This window comes from Pungitius pungitius, chromosome 4, assembly GCF_949316345.1.
Source record: "Pungitius pungitius chromosome 4, fPunPun2.1, whole genome shotgun sequence".
Taxonomy (NCBI): domain Eukaryota; kingdom Metazoa; phylum Chordata; class Actinopteri; order Perciformes; family Gasterosteidae; genus Pungitius; species Pungitius pungitius.
The window spans coordinates 23,523,328-23,549,883 of record NC_084903.1 but is presented as its reverse complement, the minus strand read 5'-3'; the positions used below and the strand labels follow the sequence as shown (position 1 = coordinate 23,549,883).

The following is a 26,556-nucleotide window of genomic DNA, read 5'->3' as shown; positions in this document are numbered from 1 at the left end:
CCTAGTCTCACCTAGTGTGTCTAGCAGGTTTTTCCTGCAGGTGCATGTAGACCCCAGGGTGTCTTACCTAGCCCGGCTCCACATGAGCTACATGAAACACAGACCACAGGCTTAACAAACAACATAAATCATATATTCTTCAACGGCTCTCTCAATCTTCTTCTTCTTCTTCTTCTTCTTCTTCTTATGGTTTTTGATTGGCGGTTGGCAACCAACTCTTGGAGCATTACTGCCACCATCTGGACTGGAGTGTGGTTCAGGAGGTCATCCCACACTTTCCTAAATCCTTACAAAAAACCCAGTTATCTTCAAAAAGGAAAACAAAAAATTATACCTAATTCCACCAGATTATTTTTTCAGTAACTCATATAAATTTAATGTCATTAATGTTTTTCACCAAATTGTGAAATCAGTCTTTGTCTGGCTTGATGATATTTGGGACAATACATTATTACATGCTCTGTGGTCTCTTGACTTTTGCAATTTTCACACATTCCATCAACGTGCTTTTTCATTATAAATAATGTTCCATTTACTCCTGTATGTCCTCTCTCAATTTCTCACAAACTAAACATTTTATAGTTCAGAGCTGCGCTGGATTGGCTGGTGTTAGGAATTTGAGTAGAAGTGCACACCTAGCGGTGAGAAGTATGTTACATGTATCAATGCTTAGTTTAGAATTGTAGTTTGTGTGATGTCAGATAGTATATATTACATTTGTATGTTAAATGAAGTGAATGTATTATAGACAATAACAATTTAAAGCCATATAAATCATATAAATACTGTACACATTAACATCCTGTCATGATGTAATGTTAAAACCTGGGGACAGAAGCTAATTTCTGTCCTGATGGATTTCTTCTACTTTTCCCGGAGAGGGTTTTTTTTAGAAGTTTTTTCTCCTGTCAGGTATTAATTTAGCAATTGGATGCAAGACAGCCGAATGAGGCAATGTGTTGCACCAGATAAACTGTGATAAACCATTAAGTACTGTGATCTTATATGTTGTGTTGTAATTGAAGTGTACTAGTTATAAGATGAAGACAAACTATGTATATGATGTTATTTTCACTCTTTGAGGCATAAAGCCAGATGTTTACAAGAGAATGCATTGAAAGGTGAGGGAGAGAGAGACAGAGACCCTGATCCAGAGTCACACGTGGCAGTTCACACCTTGATGTGAAAAGGCTGGACCAGGAGGAGATACATTGAAGGAGCCAATGACATTCGAATACACCCAGAAGACCACCCCCCCCCGGGAGCTTCAAATCATCGAACCGGGAGAAGAACAGGCAGATTTTTCCTGCAGCCGTCCTGAGGAGTCACTTTTGACTTGGCCGGGGAAATCTCTATTTCGCGAAATATATCACTATTCACATTGTTTTTCACTTTGTAATTGTAGGCCTTACTCTTTGTTTAGTTATTAAATACTTTTTGATTTTTAAAACCCGAGCTAGTTGACTTTTGCTTCACTGTATCCTGCCTGGACGAGAAGAAAGGGAAGCTGGTCTCCCCTTCGGCCTTCAGAACCTAACACTGGAGAAACAGCTGGCCACGCCCCCTGCATCGTCAGCAGCACCTCACCACACCTGTGAAGAAGACAGACTGGAACAAACACATCTGCAGAGCACAGGGTTTTTTTTATAGGATATGAGTGAAATGTAGGGATGGGGTACAGGGGTTACTTGTTTGAATTTATTTATTTTTATCATTATTTATTTTATAGTTTTGTTTTATTGTGGGGTAAAGAAGGGTAAGGTTTTGTCTGATCCATATTCCGGAGCAGAAGGTGGCGGTAATCCACCTATGAGATGGATGCCAACCGCCGTAAAACAACAAAAAAGAAGAGAAGAAGAAGACACCTGAAGGAGAAAAACACAAACAGAGCAGCCGGAACGTAACATGGTGGCTGAGACTGCGGGACGAGGGCAGGGTTAGAAAAGTGGGGGCAGGGAGACCTGTAAGACCTGTATTCAGGTCCTGTATTCAGGTCCTGTATTCAGGTCCTGTCAGTCTGCACTAGTGACGCTCTATGGATCACCTGTGCAAGAGACTGCAGAGAGGACGACTGCATGTCCCTGTCTGCTCTTTGCCACAGATACAAGTACACATGGATTTTACTATCAAACTACTATCTGTATCTGCAAAACATGACTAATCAAAAAAATAAGGGTATTTTGCGAGACCCAAGACTCTACCGATCGCTTAGATATGATTTATATGTCTTTGCGGCCATAAATACGGCTGTATCAGCAGTTTCTAAGAGAAATATATCACCAAATTTACATTGGTCCCTATGGAGCTTCAGGCCAAAAGTAAAGGCCTACTGGATTACACGGGCACGGCCAGCACAATATTATATTAAATTGGGTACGGAAAGTATTCAGATCCCTTTTATTTTTTTCACTCTTTGTTTCATTCCGGCCATTTGCTAAAATCAAAAAAGTTCCTTTTATCTATCCTTAATGTACACTCAGCACCCCATCATGACAGAAAAAAGCTGAAATGCAGAAAATTTTGCAAATATTTATTAATAAGTGAGCAATTCTTGAGCCATCTCGTTACGCTGGTGTGACGCATCTGCGTGTTCTGAGGCAATCATTTATGCAGTAAAGGCGCTCTTTGAACTCATCCTTACCACAAAAATAGCTAAACGGAAGAGGAGATTGGAAGGAAGTTGCCTCATCACACCTGACATCACTGGTGTGAACCACTGAGGAATGTCAGTTATGAGCCGTTTGGCCACACAGGTACAGAGGATCCCCGCCCGAAAGGACACCTTTAAATTGTTTCACCTCGATTCGTCCAATAAAAAGACAACTACACCTGTCGGCCCTCAAATCCTCCGCATTTTCTGGTCGGAGAATTTGTTTTTAACACAGAAAATTTATTGTTAAATTCAAAGAAAATGCAGAAAGCCACATGTGTTTTTGAGGTGTTAATAACTGTTTCTGGAGTTCAAAGGTTCTTCGTTGATCACCTTTACGATGCTGCATCACTCATGAAGGTTGCTCCAAAAATAGCCCTGTAGTACAAGATGATGATGGTGTGGTCCTTTCCCAGTGAAAGGCTTCCTGATAAGGAAGACGATATACTTCATTTTGCCGTGTCACATGATGGATTGCATAACCAACCCAGTCTCCAAAAAAAGCGTGAAATGGCTACGTTGGTCCACCGTGATAAACGTAGTCATGTCACGTTTTCCCCCAAAATAACGTTACTATGTTACGTTTCTTTTGGCCCATTCATTTACATTGCTTTGCAAATAGGTCACGTGACTATCAAGTTTCCCGGTAGCGAAAAGAAAAACATGGCGGACGGTCAGCATAATCTCCGTGAAAAACACAATATTTTAAGAAAGCATCAGCATTTGTATGCATTTCGATGGCATTTCTAGCGAGAAGTATGCGTTATTCTTTCATAATCTTCTATCAGAGACTGTAGAAGACCTTCCGTTTATTCGTTTCTGCGAAGATTTGAGTGTCTCTTTGGGAAAGCGTGGCTACGCAACGCCTTTAACGGCGCATTATTAAAAAAACACTTCCAGTGGGGGCGTTACCGTAAAGAGGCGTTCAGCCTTAAAGCCACTAATCGCCAAACAAAACAAACTCAAAGCACACGAATCACATTATGACTTTTTAAACATAAATTCCCTTATTTTTATGAGTTTTCAATGAAAGAATGCATAATTTCCGGGTGTAGGCATGCCCGGGACATCCCGAATTATGGGCAATTTTGATTTGTCCAGCTTTTTGACAGCTCCAGTCCCGACTTCCAATCACAGCCTCCTAAGTCAATGACGCGCCTTAAACTCTCGGTTGTTGTGAAGTTGTGTGAGTGCAACTCCCCCCCCCCCCCGAACATTACGTCTTGTTTACATGGAAAAGGGGGGCGGGGCTTCGCCTTCAGAGCGGAGCGTCATTTCTCGCTCCACACGTCTCCTCTTTTTACTGGCCAGGAAAACGGGCGATCTATCCCACGTGGGGCTGGCTCCATTCCATTGGCTCTGACGAATCCATGGAGAGGCGGGACTTATCATTTTCCGGGCAAACGGAGCTGCATTGCTTGCCCTGTGCGTGAAGTGGCCGTGAGGCCTCCACTAAAGTCTCTCTCTATTTGTTCTGCTTTACTCAATAAAAGTAAAACCTTTACAGATATACTGTCCACACACTAGGCTAACATAACGGAGATTCCAGGCTTCGTCCTTTATGTTTTATGGGGATAAAGCCTCTGTAAGTAGTTTTTTCCCAAGCAAATCTGAGTTTCTTCTGTTTTTTGTGTGTCCCATTTTTAATAATGCGCCGTTAAAGGCGTTGCGTAGCCACGCTTTCCCAAAGAGACACTCAAATCTTCGCAGAAACGAATAAACGGAAGGTCTTCTACAGTCTCTGATAGAAGATTATGAAAGAATAACGCATACTTCTCGCTAGAAATGCCATCGAAATGCATACAAATGCTGATGCTTTCTTAAAATATTGTGTTTTTCACGGAGATTATGCTGACCGTCCGCCATGTTTTTCTTTTCGCTACCGGGAAACTTGATAGTCACGTGACCTATTTGCAAAGCAATGTAAATGAATGGGCCAAAAGAAACGTAACATAGTAACGTTATTTTGGGGGAAAACGTGACATGACTACGTTTATCACGGTGGACCAACGTAGCCATTTCACGCTTTTTTTGGAGACTGGGTTGGCATAACAGTGGTTGTTGGTCGTCCAGACAGAAATATCACATGTCAGAGGATGAACCCTCTTGGTGATAGACTTTGACTCCTGTCGTGAATGTGATGTAAGGGTCTTTGCAGGACATGAACAGTGCAGATAAAGAAAGTACAATAAATAAGTGGTGTATGAAAGAGAAGGATCAAATAAAACCATAAACTCAACAGGAAGAACATCTAAACAAAATCCCAAGATAAAGTGTGTGTGTGATTTCAACTAAGCTCATTAGTGAATGTTGGTACTGATGACATAATTCAACTGGAAATGCTCCACCCATTGCAGTTACAGGTATGTGGTGTGATAGAAACTTGAGCCGCTGTGTGTGTGTGTGTGTGTGTGTGTATGTGTGTGTGTGTATGTGTGTGTGTGTGTGTGTGTGTGTGTGTGTGTGTGTGTGTGTGTGTGTGTGTGTGTGTGTGTGTGTGTGTGTGTGTGTGTGTGTGTGTGTGTGTGTGTCTAAATCAAGGGAGTTGGTTTGGCCTCAGCATTGGTAGGGACACTACTATTCTGCACCAAATAAATAATAATAATAATAATGACTAATAAAATAGATACACTAACAGTATCTTCGATGTCCAGTTGTGCAGCCAAAAAAGATAAACAAAATAAAAAAATATTTTCTGCAGCACTCAGTAGGCATTAAATAAAGTTCTTTCCTCCTGTATGAATACTTGTTTGATGTCTTTTTTAAATGTTGTCCAACATCTTTGAGCTCAATCTTTAGTAATGAACCCTGGGCCTTTGGTTGCTATAGTTACTATGTATACTCAGTGGTCTCTTAAAATATATTCTCCTCTTCAATTGAATGCATATCAATGAGATATTCTGCCATAGGGTTTATGTTTATCTTTACTATGACATTGAGTTTCTAACACTGTCAAGTGTTAATTACTTTTCAATATTGAGATCGTTATCCAATAAGATATTTTACTGGAATTCTATATATGGTGACAACATGTATGTAAATATGTATTACAACGAATCAAGACATTCTAACTTTGAACATTCTAAATTTGAATAATGATGTACCTGATAAAGAGTCAACTTTATGGAAACTAAAATGCATGCAGGTAGAGGACACATTTTAGGGGGGAGTAAATGCTGTGTTCACAGCAGAGTAGTTTACTAACAAGTGACTCAATTCGTGCTTTCACGTGCTTTTCTATGTCCCGACGTCTTCACGAGTAAGCTCTTTATATCACTAACCCATAGCATGCGTTTCTTTATATTCTTATCTTACTCCTGCACCACCTTGTCTGCCGTCATGCACCAACCGCCAAGTCAAATTCCACGTGTGTCTGACATGTTACGGCAATGAACGTTTCCTGGATCCACTTTGCCCTTCTAACGAGCGACCTGAAACCCGCGTGAACGGGCAGCTCGGTGTGACGTCAGGACCCCGTCGAAACCACTTACTTCAACAGTAAGTAATAATTACACAGTAGATATTAATTAACGGAGTTTTCACAGTGCCCTTGTGTCTAAATACAGCGCACGGAGCCTTTATATCGGCCCGGCTACGAAGGGGAGGAGACATTTCGCATTCCACCCGCGGGTCAAAGTCCACCCGGAGCTTTGATGTCCCGTCACCGGGTCCACGTCAAAATGTTACATTTTGCTTTCCTTGCATCAACGTTGTGAGTCACCGTGTTTACGTCCACTCTGTGACTGGATGGGCATGTGGAGGAAAACACAAGCACCACAAACTGAATTTATTTGTAATAAATAAAGGTAGTGAATGGCAACATATACGTCATTATTTTGTAAAGGTGATGCAATATAAATAATGTGGGATTCATTTTCCTTACTTCATTTAATGATTTTTGGCATAATTAAATGTATGTGTCTGTTAATAAAATGAAAAACATTTCGATCAATTACGGTTAAAAGTTTGTTTTTCTATTAAAGACTAAATCTTCTCTCTCATTTTAGAAAGTTTCTATTTTAGACACTGTTTTTTTCTCTCAACTGTCCATCATTTAACGGCTGTGTTTGACGTGCCAACAATCCCATTCAGATGCAATGAAATGCACATGTACGTCTCATAATAAGAAACAACAATACATGTGGATTTCATTTTCCTAAAATGATCGAACATTATTATTGATCACAAAATCTCAGAACTGAAAAAGTGTCTCACATTCACATCTGTTTCACGTTGAAAGTTTTGCCAAAGTCCAAAAAGTTAGTAAATGAATGATAATTGTGCAGGGGGGGACCTATTCATAATTCTGGTCCATGTACTTTAGTTCATGTTTTAAATCTTAATTGCTATGATGCTTCTTTTATCTCATTTATTCATATATATGCTGAATAAATGAAGCTAGGCTTACTACAGGTAAATGCTGGTGATACGGTGAGAAAGAGACTAATAGAATCTGAAGTTAATCATGTTTGAATAAAATAAACCCCGCCCACAGAAAGGGGCGGGGTTTGTTTATGTTTTGTCACGGTTTCTCTTTCTATGAAGGAAAGGATTCAACAAAAGGAAGGCCAAGCATTTTTATCCGGGTTTCCCCATCCGAGCATCTTCCTCCGTGCTGTATAAATACCGCAAGCAAATGGATCGGCTGTGTCACATGTCTCAAGATGTCAGGACTCGTGGGTCTGCAGGTAAATGTGACCGTGAGCCAGCAGGAGCGCGCTTTAAAGTCACGCTGTCACAGCTGGGAACCTTCACACGTGTTTGTCTTTTTTTCTTCTTCAATCTGCATAGATCTCGTTGCTGATGTTCAACCACCTCGCGCCTTCTTCTTCTTCTGCCGCCGGCACGAGGTCCTCCAGGTGCATCAGCTCGGAACAGGTGACGTACACCGAGGTCAGGTACCAGAGGACGCACGGCAGCAGGTGGCTCACTCTGGACCGGCCTGGCGCGCGCCTGACGTGCGCGGCCGCAGAAATGAGCGCGGACCTGAGAGACCGCTCCCTCGCCCCGTGGAGATACAGGTGAGCAGCCGAAAGAAGCCGAGAGCAGCCGAGAGATGCCGAGAGCAGCCGAGAGCACCTGCCGGCCCCAAACGCTGCGCGGTCCTTACACCTATTACTGCAGGAGGCCCCTTTTTCAGTTTTAAGTCAAAATATTCTGTTACAATAACTTGAACTCAAGTTGGAGATTTACAAACGAATGAAAAAGTATTGTTTTGTTTCAAGTAACAGTTCTCTTTTCAAATTTGCAATCAAGTATTTTATTTAAATTATGAAAAGGAAGTCCTCTTATCTTTTATTTTGGTAAAAGTGATAGCATCACACACAAGTAAAAATCCTAATAAAAGACGTATGTGAAACATAAGTAGCCATTTGTAATCTTTGAAATTAACTTAAAGTAGAAAGGGTAAGAATAAAGATTATACATGATTGGTTTATAATTACGGATGCATTAATGCCAGTATCGCCGAGAGTGAAAAGTGGCAGGTCCCCTTTTCAGAAAGGAACATTCCTTTTTCGCAGGGAGGCAGATCCCATCTAGACGTCTAGAAAACAATAAACTTATGTTTTGGGGGTTTTCCCCTGCGGCCGGTTATCAAAACGTTGGCCAAATGACACGTTCCAGACAAAACATATACGGAAAACCGTGACGATAGTCATTTAAATGCAAATTGCTTGAGGCAGAGGAGGCGGGTCCATGCCGCTGCATACCAAAGATCTGTTGGTGCCCTTTGAGAAGGAAACCGGCCACCTGACAGTTCATGCTTTTGGCCTCGTTAATGTTTGTGAAATCCCCACCAGGACGAACAGTTGCATCGTAAAGGATCGTTGTGAATCTTCACTTCGTCGAATTGGAACAGTAGTTTCCATCAGAAAACATTCATTATCTCACCATCTCAGTCAGAGAGGTGCAGATGATTCCAAGACCTGGAACATCACATAAAGTTCACGTAACGCACTCAGGAACCGTAAATGAACTCTTGGTGCACCAATGTGCACACCTGGTGTCAGCTGACCACTCACCTGTGGGTGCTTCAGAAGGAGCTGTGCGATGACTTTGTTCACTAGTGAGTTTGTTGTGATGAATAAACAGATATTAAAGTGTACTCAGGCTGAGTCTGCTCAGAATTCTGCTAAAATAAAAACTAAAAAAGGAAAGCATTTTACTGGAAAGGTACCATCGACAACGTTAACAATACATACTGGACCCATCGTGTGCCCCTTTTACCACTTGATCTGGTTCCTTGGGGTCTTAATGAAATGTCTGTAACATACTTTGGTCAAAATACCAAAAGGATCATTTAAAACAGCACCTTTTTTACCCTGGTCTTAAACAGCCTGTTTTCAGTGCCTGTTCCTTTAAATGCCAATGAACCAAATGAATAGTCTTTGCTGACCAATAGTCCCTCAAATAGTTCTTTAAGTGCTTCACAATCACATAAAGGACCGATAAGGATGAGGATAATGTCCCATGTGCTCGTCTCCCACCAGCATCAACAGAGAGGACGACCGCATCCCTCGTGAGATCTCCTTCGCCGAGTGCCTCTGCCACGGCTGCGTCATCGACCAGCGGGAAGACATGCGCTACAACTCGGTGCCCGTGTTCGCCCCGCTGATGGTCATGAGGAAGACGCCGTGCCCGCGGGACCCCGACAAGTTTGTGGTCAGCAGGGATTGGATCAAGGTCCCCGTGGGCTGCACCTGCGCCAGGCCCAAGTACACAAAGAGGTCAACCGGGCCCCATCGAGCCGGCTGAAAGGGCGCCCTGTAGTTTCTGCGTGATGTGTGTATTTGGAAGTGTAACGACCCATTCTCACACCAAATGCTGCCGCTCTGGTCGGTGGCACTGAGTTACAAAGCGTGAGCCTGCGCATTCTCTGCAGAGGCCACCAGGGGGCGACTCCCTGCTCCCATAGAGGTCTATTTAAGAAGACGACTACTTCTCTAAACATTGGAAACATGAGTTTGTCTCAATCTCTAGTTTCAAGTCTTCTGCAACACAGCGTAATGTTCATTGAGTGAATGATGGTCCATTTAGAGTCAAACAGACCAGGCTTTGGGAGTAAGAACGGTTTGAATATGTGAAAACCACTGATCGTCTATTTCATTTGTTTAACTGTTACGACCTCAAAATATCTTGATTTGACTTTAATCAACGCCAAAATAAGCTCCTTCTCAATTTTATACAGTGACGCTAAAGTGGCCATTCTTGAAAAGTTGAGATATTATCAAGCCCTGAGAATGGAAAATTGGCAAATGTAATTTCTTTTCTCTTCCACACAGGGACAATTTTGACACAAAAACATTTTAATAAATGTAGAGAAATAAATATAATGTGTCAAAGGGCCCTGGGAGGTTGTGATATTTTATATTATTGAATAATTATTGATGCGTTTATCTGTAGGCCTACATCACTTAATGTTTCTGCACCAATCATCACCAAATATGGACAACGATGGCGCATGTATTGGAGAGGGTGGGAACTGCAATTTTGAATCATGTTTTATTTGTTTTATATTGGATCTGCAAAGGTAATACAGTAGTTAAAGGATGAGGTGTAACAGTGGCGGTGGGTCCATAGAGGGCAATGGCCCCACCATGAGCAACGGAACAATATATAGTGTTGTTTGTTATATTAAAAATACATTTTACAAACAGTCAATATTTGTGTTTTTGAAATGTGTCCCAAAGAGGCGGGTCCCAAAGGGGCGGGTCCCAAAGAGGCGGGTCCCAAAGAGGCGGGTCCAAAAGGGGCGGGTCCCAAAGAGGCGCGTCCCAAAGAGGCGGATCCCAGAGGGCGGGTCCCAAAGAGGCGGGTCTAAGGAGCAGTTAGCCAATCACAGATAAAGTTAATGAGTGACACGATCATTTCAGCCTCCTTAAATACGTTGAGGGTTTGGGCTTAGCCCTTCGACCAGAGCAGTGTCCAAGGAGACCCGACCCAAACTCAGTACGAGAGAAGAACTTTGCCGGCGAAGCTAGAGGTGAACCTGCTGCACCCAGATCAGTTCAGCCAGCTAGTTAGCTACATGCTAACGTCGTATATTCACACAGCGTTAAAGTTTACCATCTTTACCCAGCTGTGACGCACACAGCACGGTGAGGACACACAACCAGAACATTTTATCCAAAAGAATTAAATGTGTGAAGTTTTGTGGGGCTTCTGAGTTGATCTTTCCTCACTGACAACAAACTAGGTTCATAGGTGCATCTGCATTTTATATAAATATATGTATATTGTTTTATAATTATCCTTTAATATAATATATTTATTATATAATATTTATATTTGATATTTATAATAGTTGATGGTAGTTGTATCATATATATATATATATATATATATATTCATTGATATACTGAATTGTTTAAATAAGTGTTATAATACCCTTTTTTTGCATTGAATCATACTGGGATGTTTACTCAAACTGATTGGCCGGCCCTACCAAAAACACGTTATTGCTTAGAAACGATGAAAGAAATACATTTTTATTTATATTATGTTTAGTCCACAACGCGCCAACAAACCAAAAGTCACTGTCACATGTTTTGTGTCCCTGCACAGCAACAAGAGTTTAATAAAAGCTCCCTGTGTGAGACGCAGCTTTTCCCTGTTACATCGTTAGTAAAACAATTCATTTCTCTACATCAAAATCAAACACCCGTCACAAAGAGATAAATTATTTCTCCATCTTAGTAAAAAAGTGCTTTATATTTTTTCCTCATCCTTTTAGACCACCAACCGTTACACCAACAGTGATGAAAGTAAAACACAAACATCTTTATGAGCAGCATAATTATAGAATTATTAGACCCAATTAGCATTCATTCAGTAACGCCTCAAAATTCGGCTGCACGTGTTTAAAAATGCACACTGCATGAGTGGGGATGATATAACCCTTTAATTTAACCATTAAGTAAATATAAAATCAGTAGAAGTCTGTTATCAGCAGCTCATGAGTCTACAGGACAGAAATTAGATCCATTATGAAGTTCATTTCGTTTCATTGACATATGGGAGTCAAAACCAACGCAACCACCTGCATTCCCTCCTGTAAATAAGACCCGTTGGGGCGCGTCTCAACACGTCTCGGCCGCGATAAACTCCGGCAGGTTCCCCTGACTGGGAAAACCACAGCTCTGCAATGTTTTAAACAAATAAACGAGCCGTGCACTCTCTCTGGTTGTGAGTACAGTGTTTGTAGGTGGTGGGACCACGCGGGGCATCAGGTTCCTCACATAACAGGGTGACACTTTTCCTCGTTCCTTACAACTTTCTAAAGCCTTTTCTCTTTGAGGAAGTTAGGAAGTGTGGTGGGGGGGGGGGGGTTGAGGACGGGCGTTGCTGCTACTCCGGTTTCTCCGGTTCCTCGACCCTTTTGTAAGCAATGACACATTTTTGTGGCGCTTATCTTCCTTCAAGGGCGCGTTCTTTTGTTTTGAGAGCAGAACTTTTTCCTTCTTTCTTTCCTCCACAGATGGACTTGTAGCTGAAGCTGAAGGTCAAACGTCTGCCACCAGACATCCTCCTTCGGTCCCCCCCGGTTGTTTGTTTCCTTGATTCAAAGTTCACACTGTGAAGTGTCATTTCACCCTCAAAACCGGTGACTGAACAGCATGAAGACAAAGCCATAACGTTTTCTTTCTTCCTTTGTTAGCTGCACCCTGTTGTCGGTCCATTCATGAATAATACATTGGAATTGGTTTCAATATACTGAACGACACACCGAGATCCCTAAGAACCTGCTGGGGAGGAGATGAACGGAGGTCTCAGGTGTGAGAGGACTCCTCCACACGGTCCAAGACGAGCTGCTCACCCGGAAGCTTCTACTTAAAAACCGTCCAAATGAGACCTCTGACTTTTAGCTTAGTGGTAGAGACGTGAAGTCATGTGACCCTCGAGGAGTTCCTCCATGTTGTTTTTACTGATGACACAAACAACTCAAAAGGTAACATAGGACGCCTGAATTATAGCGTTTAGCTCATTTCCGTCACTCTGATGAATAAAAGAATATCCTGTAATTAGTTTTAAATATTGACCAATTGTTTATCAAAAATAGTACATATACGTGTACAAAAAAAAGGGAGGCGTAAGGTTGCCAGTTTGAATCCCGACTGCCCCATGTGCTGAAGTGTCCCTGACCCCTGACCCCTAATTGCTCCCCAGGCAGAATGTAACACAGGGGTTATAATGCGTCCGCTTAATGTAACGTAAAAGTATCTAAACATTTTTACTCATTATTTTGAGACATTGTGTCACTATTTTAAGATACTTTTGATAAAGTTATATTTAGAGTAAAATAGTTATGAATGAAATAAAAAAACAAATCAAATTAATTATTTAATAGTAGTAGATTTATTCTTAGATCAATAATAAATGTGGCGCTCCTTTAGTCTTTGTTATCTCTGCGGATCAGCAGGGCGGACCCGGCCTCTTGAAGTCTTTCCAAATACTCACAAGGTCAACGTTGGGCTGTGTCGTCGTGGCGATTATCTGCGAATAAGCACAGCGACTGTACTCCCGAGGGAACACGTGAAAGTAGTCCGCCCTCGGTGGGTTGGTGTAGGGGATCCCCAAGAACTTCATGCACATCCCCAGAAACACGTCCTCGATGTACACGGCCTTCACGTGTCTGGAGGCCTCCACCAGCTTCTTGGGGAGGTCCAGAGATACGATGTAGCCCAGGCCCAAAGCGTAGGTGGGGTAAAAAAACGAAGAGTAAATCTCCACGGGGAGGAACCACTTCGAGGTCCGGTCCCTCAGGACCATGCCGTAGCTCGTCACGAGGCCCGTCATGTAGCTCTTCTTCGGGGCGTCCAGCAGCGTGTCCACGAGCTTTTGCACGTTCAGAAACATGTCCGAGTCGATCTTCATGGCGTACGAGGCGCTGGAGCAGTGCGAGTCCAGCCACTCCATCATCACCATGGTCTTGATGGTGAGGTTCTTGTAGCAGTCCAGGAAGTCGCTCTGGATCAGGTCGCGGTGCTGGCGGCTCTCCTCCAGCAGCCGCTCCTGGATCTGCGCCGCCCCCTCCCCGCCGGGGAGCCCCGTCAGGAACACCAGCGTCACCGGCTGGCCGGACGCCGAGCGGTCGCTGCCCCAGGTGCCGCGGATGACGTCGCGGTGGGCCCTGTTGCCGGGCGCCACGGGGACCACCAGAACCACGAAAGTCTTTTGCCGCACGCACGCCTCCGGCTCGTTGATGAGGAAGTGATACTCGGCGGGGTATTCCACCAGGTAGGGGCCTGGAGACTTGTAAGGGGGGGCCGTCGGCTTCTCGCCCTCGCTTGGAGTCACCGGCCGAGTCGCCACCTCGGGTGCCACGTCCGTGGCCACGTCCGGCGCCACGTCCGTCCTATTTTGAGGAATGGCAGCCGGGCCAAACTCTGTCGTAAACTTGGTCGTAAACTCTGTCGTAAACTCGGTAGGATCAGGTCCGGTAGCTGTGGTGCCGTAACCGCTGGCGTTGGTGGAGACGGCGCTTTGTCTCTGACTACTGGGTGAGAACCACCACTTTGTCGGGTCCCAGTCGGGAATGTTGATGTTGAAGAAGAAGAAAACCACGATGGACACCAGGATGAGGAAGAGGACTTGGCGGCGCGAGGCGCTGTACCACCTCCTCTCCTCCTGCGGCTTCACGGCCTCCTGGCTGGGCAGCACAGAGGAGACAAACACACATGAGAGTACTTGTGGTGCCACGACAGTTGATCAAAGGATCATTATTTAAAGGTTGATTTACCCTAAGGTGGGAAACTCTGAATTACTACTGCAGCAAAAGACTGAAAGGTGGGAGAAAACTGCAGCTCAAAGCGTACGTTTCCAATGTAGTGATGTCAGTCACTATTTAATGTTCACACTAATCAGTTTGACTAATTCCCAGTGGGAAAGTACACTTTTTACACTAGAATGCACTACACTCAGGCCTGAAAATACACACCATGCTCATATTTAATCACAAGAATAATATTGCTGGTAAAAACTGGTCCAATGGCGCTGAACCTATAGTGTATTTCATTCAGGTGCATCCTGTGGAACTCGTCTTTAATGGTTTGTGTCCAGGGAACAAACACCTTTAAGAGACACACAGCAGCTTTACTGACATTCTCCGGATCACCGGCGCTGTAAAAGAAACTGACGTTTGCAGAAAAAGCCTCACAAGCAACAGCCAGCGAAGTAAAAGCGCTTCTGCAGCAACAGGATTCCAGAAAACACTTTAGTAGTTAACGTAACAGAGGTCATAAAACAGTCTTATTCTGTCTTTTCCTGCCCAACGAACGTCTTAAAGCTTCTATTCACACAGAACTTCCTGCTCCGCCCCCCCACCGGGGATTGCGTTGATGACTTCTGTATTATTTAGGATTTTTCTAAATTCTAGTTGGTAATAAATGCTTAACCATACTTTGGATTTCTCACAAGGGCATTAACCGAAGTGTGTGAAATGATGTTATCATTTAAAGTTATCGTGACAAATGGTGTTTTTTTTCAGTAACCCCGCAGCACTTCTTCCTCCTTCGTCCTCCTCCGACGCAGCTTAAAGAGTAACGGTGATAAAATGCATGAAACGGACGTACCTTTGTCCCCCCGGAGCGCAGCCGCTCTCCAGCATGTTGAACCTCCCCGGGAGCTGATCCACGTCCTCTTTTTACCTTCATTAAAAAAAATTACATTTTTTTTTATTTATTTTGGAACTAAAGCAGAGGCCAAAGTTTCACTGAAAAATGCATGACACGACGTGGAGGCATTCTGTTGCAGCTGAAAGGAGACAGGCTGCGGGTTGTTGAAGTAACCAAGGCACTGTGACACTGTGCCTTCCCGGTTCCTCCTTCACCTGTGACCACACCTTTGTTTTCTCAAGCCAGGCACCCCCCCCCCCCCCCCCCCCACCACAGCAGCCCCGCCCCCCCACCGGGGTTTGGCCTGTGTGGTTTTCCTATTAAAGCCGACGTGCAGCCAGGAAAGCTCCGGAGGATTAAAAGAACCTCTCCTCTGAGCTGGTGTGTGTGTGTGTGTGTGTGTGTGTGTGTGTGTGTGTACTGAAACAGCATCAGGTTGTTTTTGCAAGGTGTATCCCAGGATTAATTACTAAAGTTTCATTGGTCCGTTGCCATGTAGGTTTGAGGAATCTTGAATAGTACAAATGCAATGTGTGCCTTGTGTGTGCCTTGTAAAGTGTCTCTATTTTCTGCCCCTTGTCCTCCGCTACACGTCAGGGTTGAATATTGGGTAATTTTTATTGTGCAACATTTTTATTGTGCAACATTTTAATGTTGCAACATTTTTATTGTGCAACATCTCTAATACACCGGTAAATACTGTACTTTTCACCATATTTCATCTTAGCCTAGCTTAGCATAAAGAGTGGAAGTGGAGGGAAACGGCTAGCCTGGCTCTCTTCTACCACCTTACTATCAATATAATAATAAAAACACAAATGTGTCTGGATGTGATGAAACGCACAACGTGGCCGTGCTTGACGGTGCGTTAAAAAACATGTTTTGTTGCCGCCCTGCAAAAAGACAGAAACCAGTTTGGCACATTGAGATTGGTTCAAATCGTCTCCTATTACAAACCCCAGGACTGGTGTTACTGGTTCACTGGTCTGCCTCCATTCTATTGCCTCGGACGATTCCATCAAGAAGTGGAACTTAGAATCTGGCCGAAGAATGGCTGAGATCGAAAAACAACTGCATCTCATTTCCTTCTGCAGGAGGAGGTGCTTCAGGCTTCTTGCTTCATGTTTTTTAGGTTTAGGGCCCCTGCAAGTTCTCTCTTTTTTTCAAGGGTGCCGGTGTTCCATTGTGTGGCGGCTTGCTCGTCCCAAACAGGAAGTGTTTCACTTGACATCCCTTTTCTGTCTCTGCATGCTTCACCAGAAGCCGGTTTAGCTCAGGTGTGAAACCACCCAACCACGTTAAGAAGTCGTTAATGCACAACGACTTCTCTCTTAGTTTATTATCAAGAGGCAGGATTTGGCCCGTGAGTGTTAGTTTTCTGTGTGCCAGACGAATATATAGACGTATGTACAGAGATTTTCTTATTTTATATCTAAGTGTTCCTTAATATCATGACACGACAACCATTGTGTAAATGCAATTTCAAGGCGAGGCCTAAAGAATGCAGAACTGGTTTTTGCGTTTTTGTGTGAAAAATTCCTTTATGCTGACAATATTCTTGTAAACCCTAAATGAGTAAAGGCCTTCATCGTGCTTTCACGGGGCTTTTTCTTTTGTTGACCAAGCTAAACAAACTAATGTCCTAATTAACCGGCAGTTCATGGCCGTTCATGAGTCCACGTGCACTCACGTGCACGTCAGCTCACAAAGGGTCAAGGTACTCACTGGCCTTTTAATAACTTCCTGCCTGTCTGCTGATTTAGTTTGCAAATATGAGAGGTTCGGTGACCTCTACAAATGAAAGCAGTTCTACTACCAGGAAAATAAATAAATAAAAGAATGAACGTCTTTACTGAGCAGCATCACAGAATGTGCACAACAAATAACACACACACACACACACACACACGTATTGAATCATTACCCTGCACTGTGGTGCACCATAAAGGAGGATGAAAGGAGCAGGTTCATTGAGTTAGTTAATCGTTGGTAATGTTCAAGTGAATCGGACATTCTGAGCTTTGAAAAAACCTGGAGCTCCTCCCACTTTTGATCAAACCAAATAAGTATTTTGTTAATCGTAAGGAAGTAATCAGGGCAAACTAATTAGATACTTAATCTAAAACGTTTATTTGTTTTTGCTTTTTTAACATTTATTGTTTCTTTTACCTTTTTTTGTCATCAAATGTAATGAAAGTAAATATAGAGCCACCAGTATTGTACATTGTAAATTGTACCTTAAACAAGAAAACTAACGCACATGAGAGTGCATTTCCACACACACACACACACACACACACACACACACACACACACACACACACACACACACACACACACACACACATTTGGATGCATTAAACTTAAATGCTTAAAACTTATCATTTGTAAGAACATTTCAAATTTAATATTTGAAGCCTTCTGTAAAATATGAATGAAAATTGTATATCATGGTATTTAAAATAAACAATTCTAAGAACCTTTCGCGGACCCTACCTTGAAGGAAAAGGAATCAGGTTCTTTTGTCCAAGCTGCGTCTGCAGGTGTGACTGATGACTGCGTGTGTGTCATTGTGGATCAAGGGTGCCAGTGTCTCCTTGTGTGGTTGGGGCTGCTTGCTTTGCCCTAAGAGGAAAGGTTTCATTTGACATTCTTCTTGTGTTTCTATATGCTACACCAGAAACCGGTTTAGTGTGAAATCACTCCCAACAAAACCACAGCCTCAGCTCATGAACATTTTGTTGTTTATGGTAGCACTTAAAACAGAGAAGTTGTTGCTTTGTTCCTTTTTCCCCATAGCAGTTGTGCAATGTGAGGCTTCAGAAATCCAATAAAAAATAAATCCATGTTCCATTGTTTTTAGCGTGTACCTCCATGAAGGGTCTTTTTGATGAGTAAAAAATGGTAACGTGACACTGAAATGACAATAAATCTTTGTGATTTCCCCAAGGTTTATTTCATGTTTAACTCAGAATTAGATAACTCTGTTAAGATGATGCACAAGGTGTTTTGTTCCCGAAGACATCACTCTTAGTTTTGTTAAAGGCCTGTACGAACGACAAGAACAGTCACAGACTCACATAATCCACATGGCTAGGGCCATTGTCTGTGATAAAAAGTCTATTAAGTGCATTCATATTTTTATAATGTGAGTGGTCCCTCATTCACTACACTGATTGATGGGATTAAAGGCTTACAAAAAGGAACAAACCATTATAAAAAACACAGAGTGGGAAGTTTATATATTTTAGTTTAAGTTTGGTATCGGAATCACAAAAGGTAGGCATTTTTTGTGATTCTGATCTAAATTTGTATATTAACTATATTTAGTATAACTTTTAAATATTGTATTGTATCATAAAACCTATATAAATATCCCCATATCTATATATACATTTTGAGAGATGTAGACAATGTGCATAAAAGAGCATCGCGGGCTCCCGTCCTTAGTGTTTCCGGGTTCGGCGTCATGACGCAGTGGGAGCGTCACGCCCGGCGTGCCGCGTCATAACTTCCAACACAACCCGCCGCTTCCTGGCCGGCGCAGGCAGGCGCCTCAGGACTGAACCGTTACCCGGACCTCATCATCATCACCATCATCACCGCCACTCCCCGGTTCCTCCGACCGGTCTGCGAGCACCCCGCCCCGCCGGGATGAGTGAATGAAACGGCCGTGATCGAGGAAGAGGTCCCGGGACTCTGGTTCTCGGTGAGTTAAAGGGCTCCTCTCGGGATCCCTGGTGAAGAACTGTGTGTTTTTGTTTCTCCTCAGACGATTCTGAACCGAAGTGGGGAGAAGGTTTCTTTTTTTAGTGTTAAACTGTGGTTTCTTTTTTCCTACTTCGTGAAAAATAAGCAGCGTTACTTATTAATAGAGGGCTCCGTCATATTTGTTAGTGTTAAACTGTGTTAAACACTGACACGTAACTGACCCGCTGCCATTCATTGTCTCAACTGTAATCTAATTAAAGCGGCAGTGACGTCACCTCCACGTTCCTCCAGCAGGAAGAAGCTCCCCCACAAGTCTGTATTGTGTACCTTAACATAGACTTCAAAAACAAAGTCGATATATGCACTTTAGAGTATTTTATTCCAAATAAAGTAATTTTTAGTACTACATGCCAGAGGTATATATTGTACTTTTGGCTTCAGTTACTTTTAAGTTGACCGTTTCTTAAGTGTGTTTAAATCCGTTTGTCCACAGCGCCAGGACCAGGAGGGGGGGGGGGGGGACGTGGTGATGGTGTTGGACTCGGGCGAAGTCCTCATGGATCAGCCCGAGGTGGAACGTGTCGGGGGCACCAGGGACCCGCTGGATCCAGATGTGCGAGCGCCCGAGGCCAAGCCGGCCAAGAGGGGCGACGGTGCCAAGAAGGAGAAGGTGTCCCACAACGGAGTCCCGGCCCACACGCACAGCGGCCAGGCGCCGCAGAGGAGGCCGGCGCCATCCTCGCCGAGAGGCGGGGCCACGGCGAGGCCGCTGCGTCGCCCGCTCAGCCTGGAGATAACGCCCCAGCGCCTGCGGCGGTCCCAGGAGCAGATGGCGGACGGGCGGGCGGTGCAGCCGCCGTGGCGGAGCGGCTCGGCCGCCCCGTCGCCCCCGGCCCGCAGCCTGAGCAGCCTCGGCGCCGGCGGCTGGATGCGCCGCAGCGAGAGCACCCGCTCCGTCAACTATTCCCCGGGGCTCCGGGTCGGCGGGGGCCGGATGAGGCCCGCCACCTCGCTGCCGCACATAGCGAGGAGGGAGGTCGGGCGGACGCCGGCTCCGCCCTCCAGGCCGTGTCTGCTGGTCGCCCTCAGGCCTCTGAACCTGGAGCAGGAGAAGCAGACTTTCTTCCGCTCCGACTACGAGTACGAGCCTCAGTTTGAGTACTCGCAGCCGGAGCCCAAGAGCGTGTTGGAGAAGTACCGAGAGGGTTCAGGCCTCTTCCTCCCACAGGTACGGTACCTCTACGGGTCGCCTGTCAGCTCGCCGGGAGGGAGGTCAAAGCTTCAGGGGTCAACGCTGCATTCTCCTTACTGACCAGCAGGGGGCGGCCTCTCTGTGTGGGGGAACAGGCGTGTAGCCCCGCCCCAAAGCATCCCCTGCTTTATGGTGTGTCACTGTGACTCTACATGGACCATCAGTTACTAAATGAACATCATGCTGTGTTGAAGTAGACTTTAAACTGGAGACTGAGACCATAAAGTCATGTTTACAATGTTTACCGAGGGAATAAATGGAGAGAGAAGTAGAGTCGTCTCTCACAGGCGGTGGTCAGTGAGGAGAATGCTGAAGCGGAGGTCGGCTCCCAGTAACTCCTCCTGCTCATTTTGTTCAGTTCAACAATGACCGCAATGAGTCTGTAGCATCCCTTGCTGAATTATGGTCTAGTCTTAAACTGATGTTGGTCCATAGGCATTTTATTGAACACACCGTAAGAACTAAGAGAAAAAATAAATATTAACACGAATTCGCATCTTATACAGAACAGAAAGAAAACGTAATAACCTAAAACAATATTTTACAAACTTGAACAGATACTAACCTGTCAACCGGGTGCTGAACTAATGAAACCGTGACTCTTCCCGTGTTTTAACGTCTTTCTCTCGCTTCTTACTACCAACTTCCGGTTTTCCAACCTTCAAAATAAAAGCACAACCGGAAATACTCGGATTGCCGTAACAAAATGCCTAAAATAAAATACTTAACCATATATTCGAATACTGCCCCCTATCGGAGGTCCTTTACAGAGTCTTCTGTCTCCCTTCAGGCGGTGGGAATCATGGAGTGCGTCCTGAAGAAGTTCGGCTCCTATGAGAACTTCGAGGAGGTGACGGGCGGCAGCGTCCTCCCTAAGAGTCAAGTCTGGGCCGCCGTGCGCAAATACCTGCAGAAGGAAGGCTGCGTGGGAGAGGTGAGCAGGAGGCCACTCTCATGACCTCACAGATGACCTTAAACCAGGTTTAAGTAACGCAGTGAGACGTGGTGTTGAGTGCAAACAGAGAGCCGGGATCCCGCAGTGGAAGCAGCTGGTTGGCAGTGAGTGACGCGTCAGAAGCTCTGCAGATGAGCAGAGGCTCAGACGGGTTCGTGTGGGGTCAGATCAGTCTCAATAATACGCAATGATTCAGACTGATCTGACCCCACACGTTTGCTTTATTATAAAGCATATTTAGAAGGTTAAAGGTGGATTACAGCATTCTAGAACAAATAGGAGTCATTCTCAGGTAACATGCAGCCAGAGGAGTCGCCCCCTGGTGGTCACTATAGAGAATGCAGTTTACAGGGTATAACCGTGTATATTTAACTTTTAGATTATAAAAGTACTTGTATAACCGCATGCACACAACGTAGGACCTTTTTTCTAAAATGAACTTGTCGAGCGACACGACGCCTCTGTTGAAAACTTTTAAATCCGCACCGAAACGAAGCCGAGCGACGGCGCTGTGTGCGCCCGCAGGTGGTGGTGCGTCTGTCGGACGAGCTGCTGTCCCAGGCGGTGATGGTGGTGGAGAGCTGCCGTCCCACGCTGACCATCAACCTGGCCGGAGCGCGGCAGCACTGGCTGGAGGGGATGCTGCGACACGAGATCGGTAGGCTCGGGGGGGAGAGGGGGGTGGGGGTTCGTCCACGACTTAACGGTCAGATTAAAGAAGGGAAATAACGTCTCCTCAGGGACGCATTACCTCCGAGGGGTGAACAACAACCTGCAGCCGTGGGCCACCGCCGAGGGCAGGAAGCGCTTCGGCCTCAAACCCGCCAACCCCACGGAGGAGGGCCTCGCCAGCCTGCACAGCGTGTTGCTACGGAAACAGCCTTACCTGTGGCGCGCGGCGCTGCTGTACTACACGGTGTACCACGCCACCAGCATGAGCTTCAGCCGCCTCTTCGGCCACATCGCTCGCTTCGTCCAGGACCCGGACGTCCGCTGGGAGTACTGCCTGAGGGCCAAGAGGGGGCAGACGGACACCTCGCAGCCAGGTGACTGCACGCACACACACACACACACACACACACACACCAACAGGTGACGTCAACGTGACTACTAGCAGCTGGACATGAAGCTGTTGAGGGTAAATATGCACGAGACACAGTTGTTTCACACTTCTTTCTGTGGCAGGGTGCTTCAGTAAAGACCAGGTTTACCTGGACGGGATCCTCCGTCTCCTCCGACACCGAAGGAACATCGACTTCAAGATGTTGACATCTTTAGGGAAGGTCTGTGTCAATTCCTTCTAGTTCTGTCGCGTGCTAGGACTAGTTTTTGTGAGCGAGATCACTTCTCCTGAGTAAAGACTTACTACGAGGGGCCGTTTAGGACTTAACTAGTGAGACACTCTCACCCACACTACTCCCCCAAACCCCGGACCCCCCAAACATCGCGAGGCAAATCTAGCGTCTTTTATACAACGCCACTCGCCACTCACCCGTTTAGCGTCGTTTCAATGACGGCATTCAGGTCATCCAGGGGTCGGGGTGGGGGGGCGGGGCGAAGAAAGTTGTCCTCAAGAAAAGTTTTGTCTTTGTAACTTTTATTTAAGCAAAAATCGAATACAAAATGTGAAATGATTTTAAAACGGTCATAAAAAGCAAATACAATCCAATGTGCAGGGAGCACTGAAAACACACGGAACTTCTGTCTCAACTGTTAGTGATCAGTCCGTGTGTGTGTGTGTGTGTGTGTGTGTGTGTGTGTGTGTGTGTTTAACAACCTGCATCCGCTTGTTTCTCGGTCACAAAAAGGAAACCGAAACACAGGAAACAAGCAGTTGATGATAAACGCCTGAGCGGCCTGTTAGGAGAATTCAAGATGTAACAATTTAGACAAAATAAGGGAGTTAAAATATGACCATTACCCTAAAAAAGGAAAATAAAGAAATCAAGCTGAATCGGCTGAATAAGAACAGAAGCTGTTTTTTCTTCTATGTCTCTTCTTAACATACTCCTGCATTGCATCATGCTTTGTGTATTTCAGCTCAGCACACACACTTCCTTTCTATGTCTCCATGCAGCACCTACTTCAGCACACAGTAGCACACATTATCAGCATACAGTTTCTCATATAGACTCTACAGTATACACTCACCGGCCACTTTATTAGGTACACCTGTCCAACTGCTCGTTAACACTTAATTTCCAAGCAGCCAATCACATGGCGGCAACTCAGTGCATTTAGGCATGTAGACATTGTCAAGACAATCTCCTGCAGTTCAAACCGAGCATCAGTATGGGGAAGAAAGGTGATTTGAGTGACTTTGAACGTGGCATGATTGTTGGTGCCAGAAGGGCTGGTCTGAGTATTTCAGAAACTGCTAATCTACTGTGATTTTCACGCACAACCATCTCTAGGGTTTACAGAGAATGGTCCGAAAAAGAAAAAACATCCAGTGAGCGGCAGTTCTGTGGGCGGAAATGCCTTGTTGATGCCAGAGGTCAGAGGAGAATGGCCAGACTGGTTCGAGCTGATAGAAGGGCAACAGTGACTCAAATAACCACCCGTTACAACCAAGGTGGGCATAAGAGCATCTCTGAACGCACAGTACGTCGAACTTTGAGGCAGATGGGCTACAGCAGCAGAAGACCACACCGGGTGCCACTCCTTTCAGCTAAGAACAGGAAACTGAGGCTACAATTTGCACAAGCTCATCGAAATTGGACAATAGAAGATTGGAAAAACGTTGCCTGGTCTGATGAGTCTCGATTTCTGCTGCGACATTCGGATGGTAGGGTCAGAATTTGGCGTCTACAACATGAAAGCATGGATCCATCCTGCCTTGTATCAACGGTTCAGGCTGGTGGTGGTGGTGTCATGGTGTGGGGAATATTTTCTTGGCACTCTTTGGGCCCCTTGGTACCAATTGAGCATCGTTGCAACGCCACAGCCTACCTGAGTATTGTTGCTGACCATGTCCATCCCTTTATGACCACAATGTACCCAACTTCTGATGGCTACTTTCAGCAGGATAACGCGCCATGTCATAAAGCTGGAATCATCTCAGACTGGTTTCTTGAACATGACAATGAGTTTGCTGTACTCAAATGGCCTCCACAATCACCAGATCTCAATCCAATAGAGCATCTTTGGGATGTGGTGGAACGGGAGATTCGCATCATGGATGTGCAGCCGACAAATCTGCGGCAACTGTGTGATGCCATCATGTCAATATGGACCAAACTCCCTGAGGAATGCTTCCAGCACCTTGTTGAATCTATGCCACGAAGAATTGAGGCAGTTCTGAAGGCAAAAGGGGGTCCAACCCGTTACTAGCATGGGGTACCTAATAAAGTGGCCGGTGAGTGTATACTATACAGTATAATACTATATTAGTATTTAGACAGTTAAAACACAGTATTCAACATACAGTATTTGACCAGTGGAGTGTGAGTAGTCTTGTATTATTGGTACTGTTCTGTAAAATCTCTCAAAGTATTCATGCGAATATATACCGTAAGGAGGTAAATAAAGGGAAATATAACTCATTATTAAAAAATTGCAATAAACTAAATGAGAACTTTAACATGATGGTGAGACTTTTACAACATTTCACGCCAAAGGCATCAAAGGTTTTAAGAACAAAATGCAGAAATGCTGCATGTAAAAAGGCAGTGAGTGACGTTCGCCCCCTGCAGGGCATTCTGGGTAAAGACGACAAATGACCGGGCAGCAGCAGTGATGTAAAAGATGTTGAAACTTTAGAGGGGAAAAACTTTAATTTTGTGGTTTTATATAATTTTTTTTCTTTATTTCGAATTTTATTGGGAAAAAAAAATTAGGCTAATTTGAAAATGAAACTTATTAACAATTCATCGATGCTCTGACAAACCTCCATAATGTATCACATTATGATAGAATCACAATTCATGATATCACCGATTAAACCATTCCACTTACTCTGAATAAACATCGGAGGAGTCGTTGTGGATTTTGTAGTGAAGTTAAACCTCTGAGGTGGAGTAAAATAAGTTCCTTGAACAACAGGTTCTTGGCGTTGAACTCTTCTTCTCCTCCTTCAGGTGTCCTTTGAAGACGTGGAGATGTTGCGTCCCCTGGCGGTCCTCCCGCGGACCAGAATCCCTCACTTCATGCGAGACCAGGGGCGCTACCTGCAGCACCTGGATCACATCGTCACCGCCAACGACCTGGACGACTCAGCGCTGCAACACCTGCTGCCCTGACCCCCCCCCCCCCGTGGTGCATCTAATGTCACAGCCAGTATTATCAACGCTTGGTTTGAGCATTTTTATTTTATTTTTGTACTTGAATGTTACAAACAAAAAGGAACGCACACATTTTAACTCTTTTATCCAATGCATGCCCCCCCCCCCCCCGTCTTTGCTACTACTATGAAGTTACCTCAATACTGCAACTACGATGTAACCGACACTAAAGATGTAAACTCGTACATAATCACTGCATCCGGCGCCTGGACACGCTAACGTACAGATCTAATCGTGCTTCGGTTATGCAAATATTTAAGTTTTTTTTACTTTGGGAGAACAAACTGAATGTCTCTGGTATTAGCTTTATACTTTTTTATTTTATACTTTTTAATGCCTTATATTGTTTGCATTGTTTCATTCTTTTAAAAAGGACACCAAGGACACACACACACACGCACACACACTAATAAATCAAGTGCCAGTGGGATGAAACCCGGGATGTTTAAAAAAAATATTATTTAGGAATCCATGTTATTCAAAGACAATAATCAGCTGATGTTATTATCTTAAAAGTGTCCTTGGTGGTCTTTACAGATCGATGTGCTACTGTGATGTGATCCCCCCCCCCCAAAGGCTGGAAGCTGAGCTTTACTCCCATTAGAAAGACTTGAAGGGAAACCTTCCACCGTAATTGGTGTTAAACTGTTGAATCTGTGGCAGGATGTAAAACAACATGAAGCCACAAGCCAATAAATAACTATTATAGAGTTAACTCAGGCTATTGCTAAGCTAAGCTAAGCTAAGCCGCCTCATATCAAAATGTAAAAGTCTCAACTCTCTGCAGCAAAGCCAATAAAATGTCCCGCTCCTTTTTAACGTGCAGATGATGTGCAATGGTTGTGTTTCAGTCCCGGGTGGTTCGTCCCTCGGGGACACTGACCGAAGGGTTTGGGGGCCGCTGTAGTTAGCCGCGTGTCCGCAGGTTGCTTTTTGCCGTGGTTGACCCTTGACCCTTCTGAGGTCGGGTTGTTTTATTTTGGGCCGTGAGCTAGACAGCTCAGACTTAAAAGTGACACATGTGAATTATGCTGAATTAGATTAGAAATTGATTGTACCTTGTTTACAATTCAAGCCATTAAAAAAAAAAA

The 26,556-nt window shown here is 44.5% G+C and overlaps 3 protein-coding genes across 4 annotated transcripts; 2 read left to right on the top strand and 1 right to left on the bottom strand.

Annotated features, from left to right (window-relative positions):
* Nucleotides 1–7,207: 7,207 nt before the first annotated feature.
* Nucleotides 7,208–9,590, top strand: LOC119194284 (interleukin-17C-like). Its single transcript, XM_037448505.2, has 2 exons — nucleotides 7,208–7,671; nucleotides 9,142–9,590. The coding sequence occupies exons 1-2, from the start codon at nucleotides 7,454–7,456 to the stop codon at nucleotides 9,404–9,406; spliced, it is 483 nt and encodes a 160-aa protein (XP_037304402.2). The 5' UTR covers nucleotides 7,208–7,453; the 3' UTR covers nucleotides 9,407–9,590.
* Nucleotides 9,591–11,123: 1,533 nt separating this feature from the next.
* Nucleotides 11,124–15,478, bottom strand: LOC119226785 (beta-1,3-galactosyltransferase 1). Its single transcript, XM_037485071.2, has 2 exons — nucleotides 15,223–15,478; nucleotides 11,124–14,300 (listed from the first exon to the last, which is right to left on the bottom strand). The coding sequence occupies exons 1-2, from the start codon at nucleotides 15,255–15,257 to the stop codon at nucleotides 13,064–13,066; spliced, it is 1,272 nt and encodes a 423-aa protein (XP_037340968.2). The 5' UTR covers nucleotides 15,258–15,478; the 3' UTR covers nucleotides 11,124–13,063.
* A 3,286-nt stretch (nucleotides 15,479–18,764) lies between these two features.
* kiaa0895l lies at nucleotides 18,765–26,026 on the top strand. Of its 2 annotated transcripts, XM_037485049.2 has the most exons (7): nucleotides 18,765–18,973; nucleotides 19,469–20,203; nucleotides 21,018–21,161; nucleotides 21,708–21,840; nucleotides 21,923–22,228; nucleotides 22,368–22,465; nucleotides 25,262–26,026. In XM_037485049.2, the coding sequence occupies exons 2-7, from the start codon at nucleotides 19,505–19,507 to the stop codon at nucleotides 25,421–25,423; spliced, it is 1,542 nt and encodes a 513-aa protein (XP_037340946.2). In that variant the 5' UTR covers nucleotides 18,765–18,973; nucleotides 19,469–19,504; the 3' UTR covers nucleotides 25,424–26,026. The 2 variants fall into 2 exon arrangements, with proteins under 2 accessions (XP_037340946.2, XP_062417871.1); XM_062561887.1 differs by lacking the exons at nucleotides 18,765–18,973; nucleotides 19,469–20,203 and adding an exon at nucleotides 20,242–20,359.
* Nucleotides 26,027–26,556: the final 530 nt, after the last annotated feature.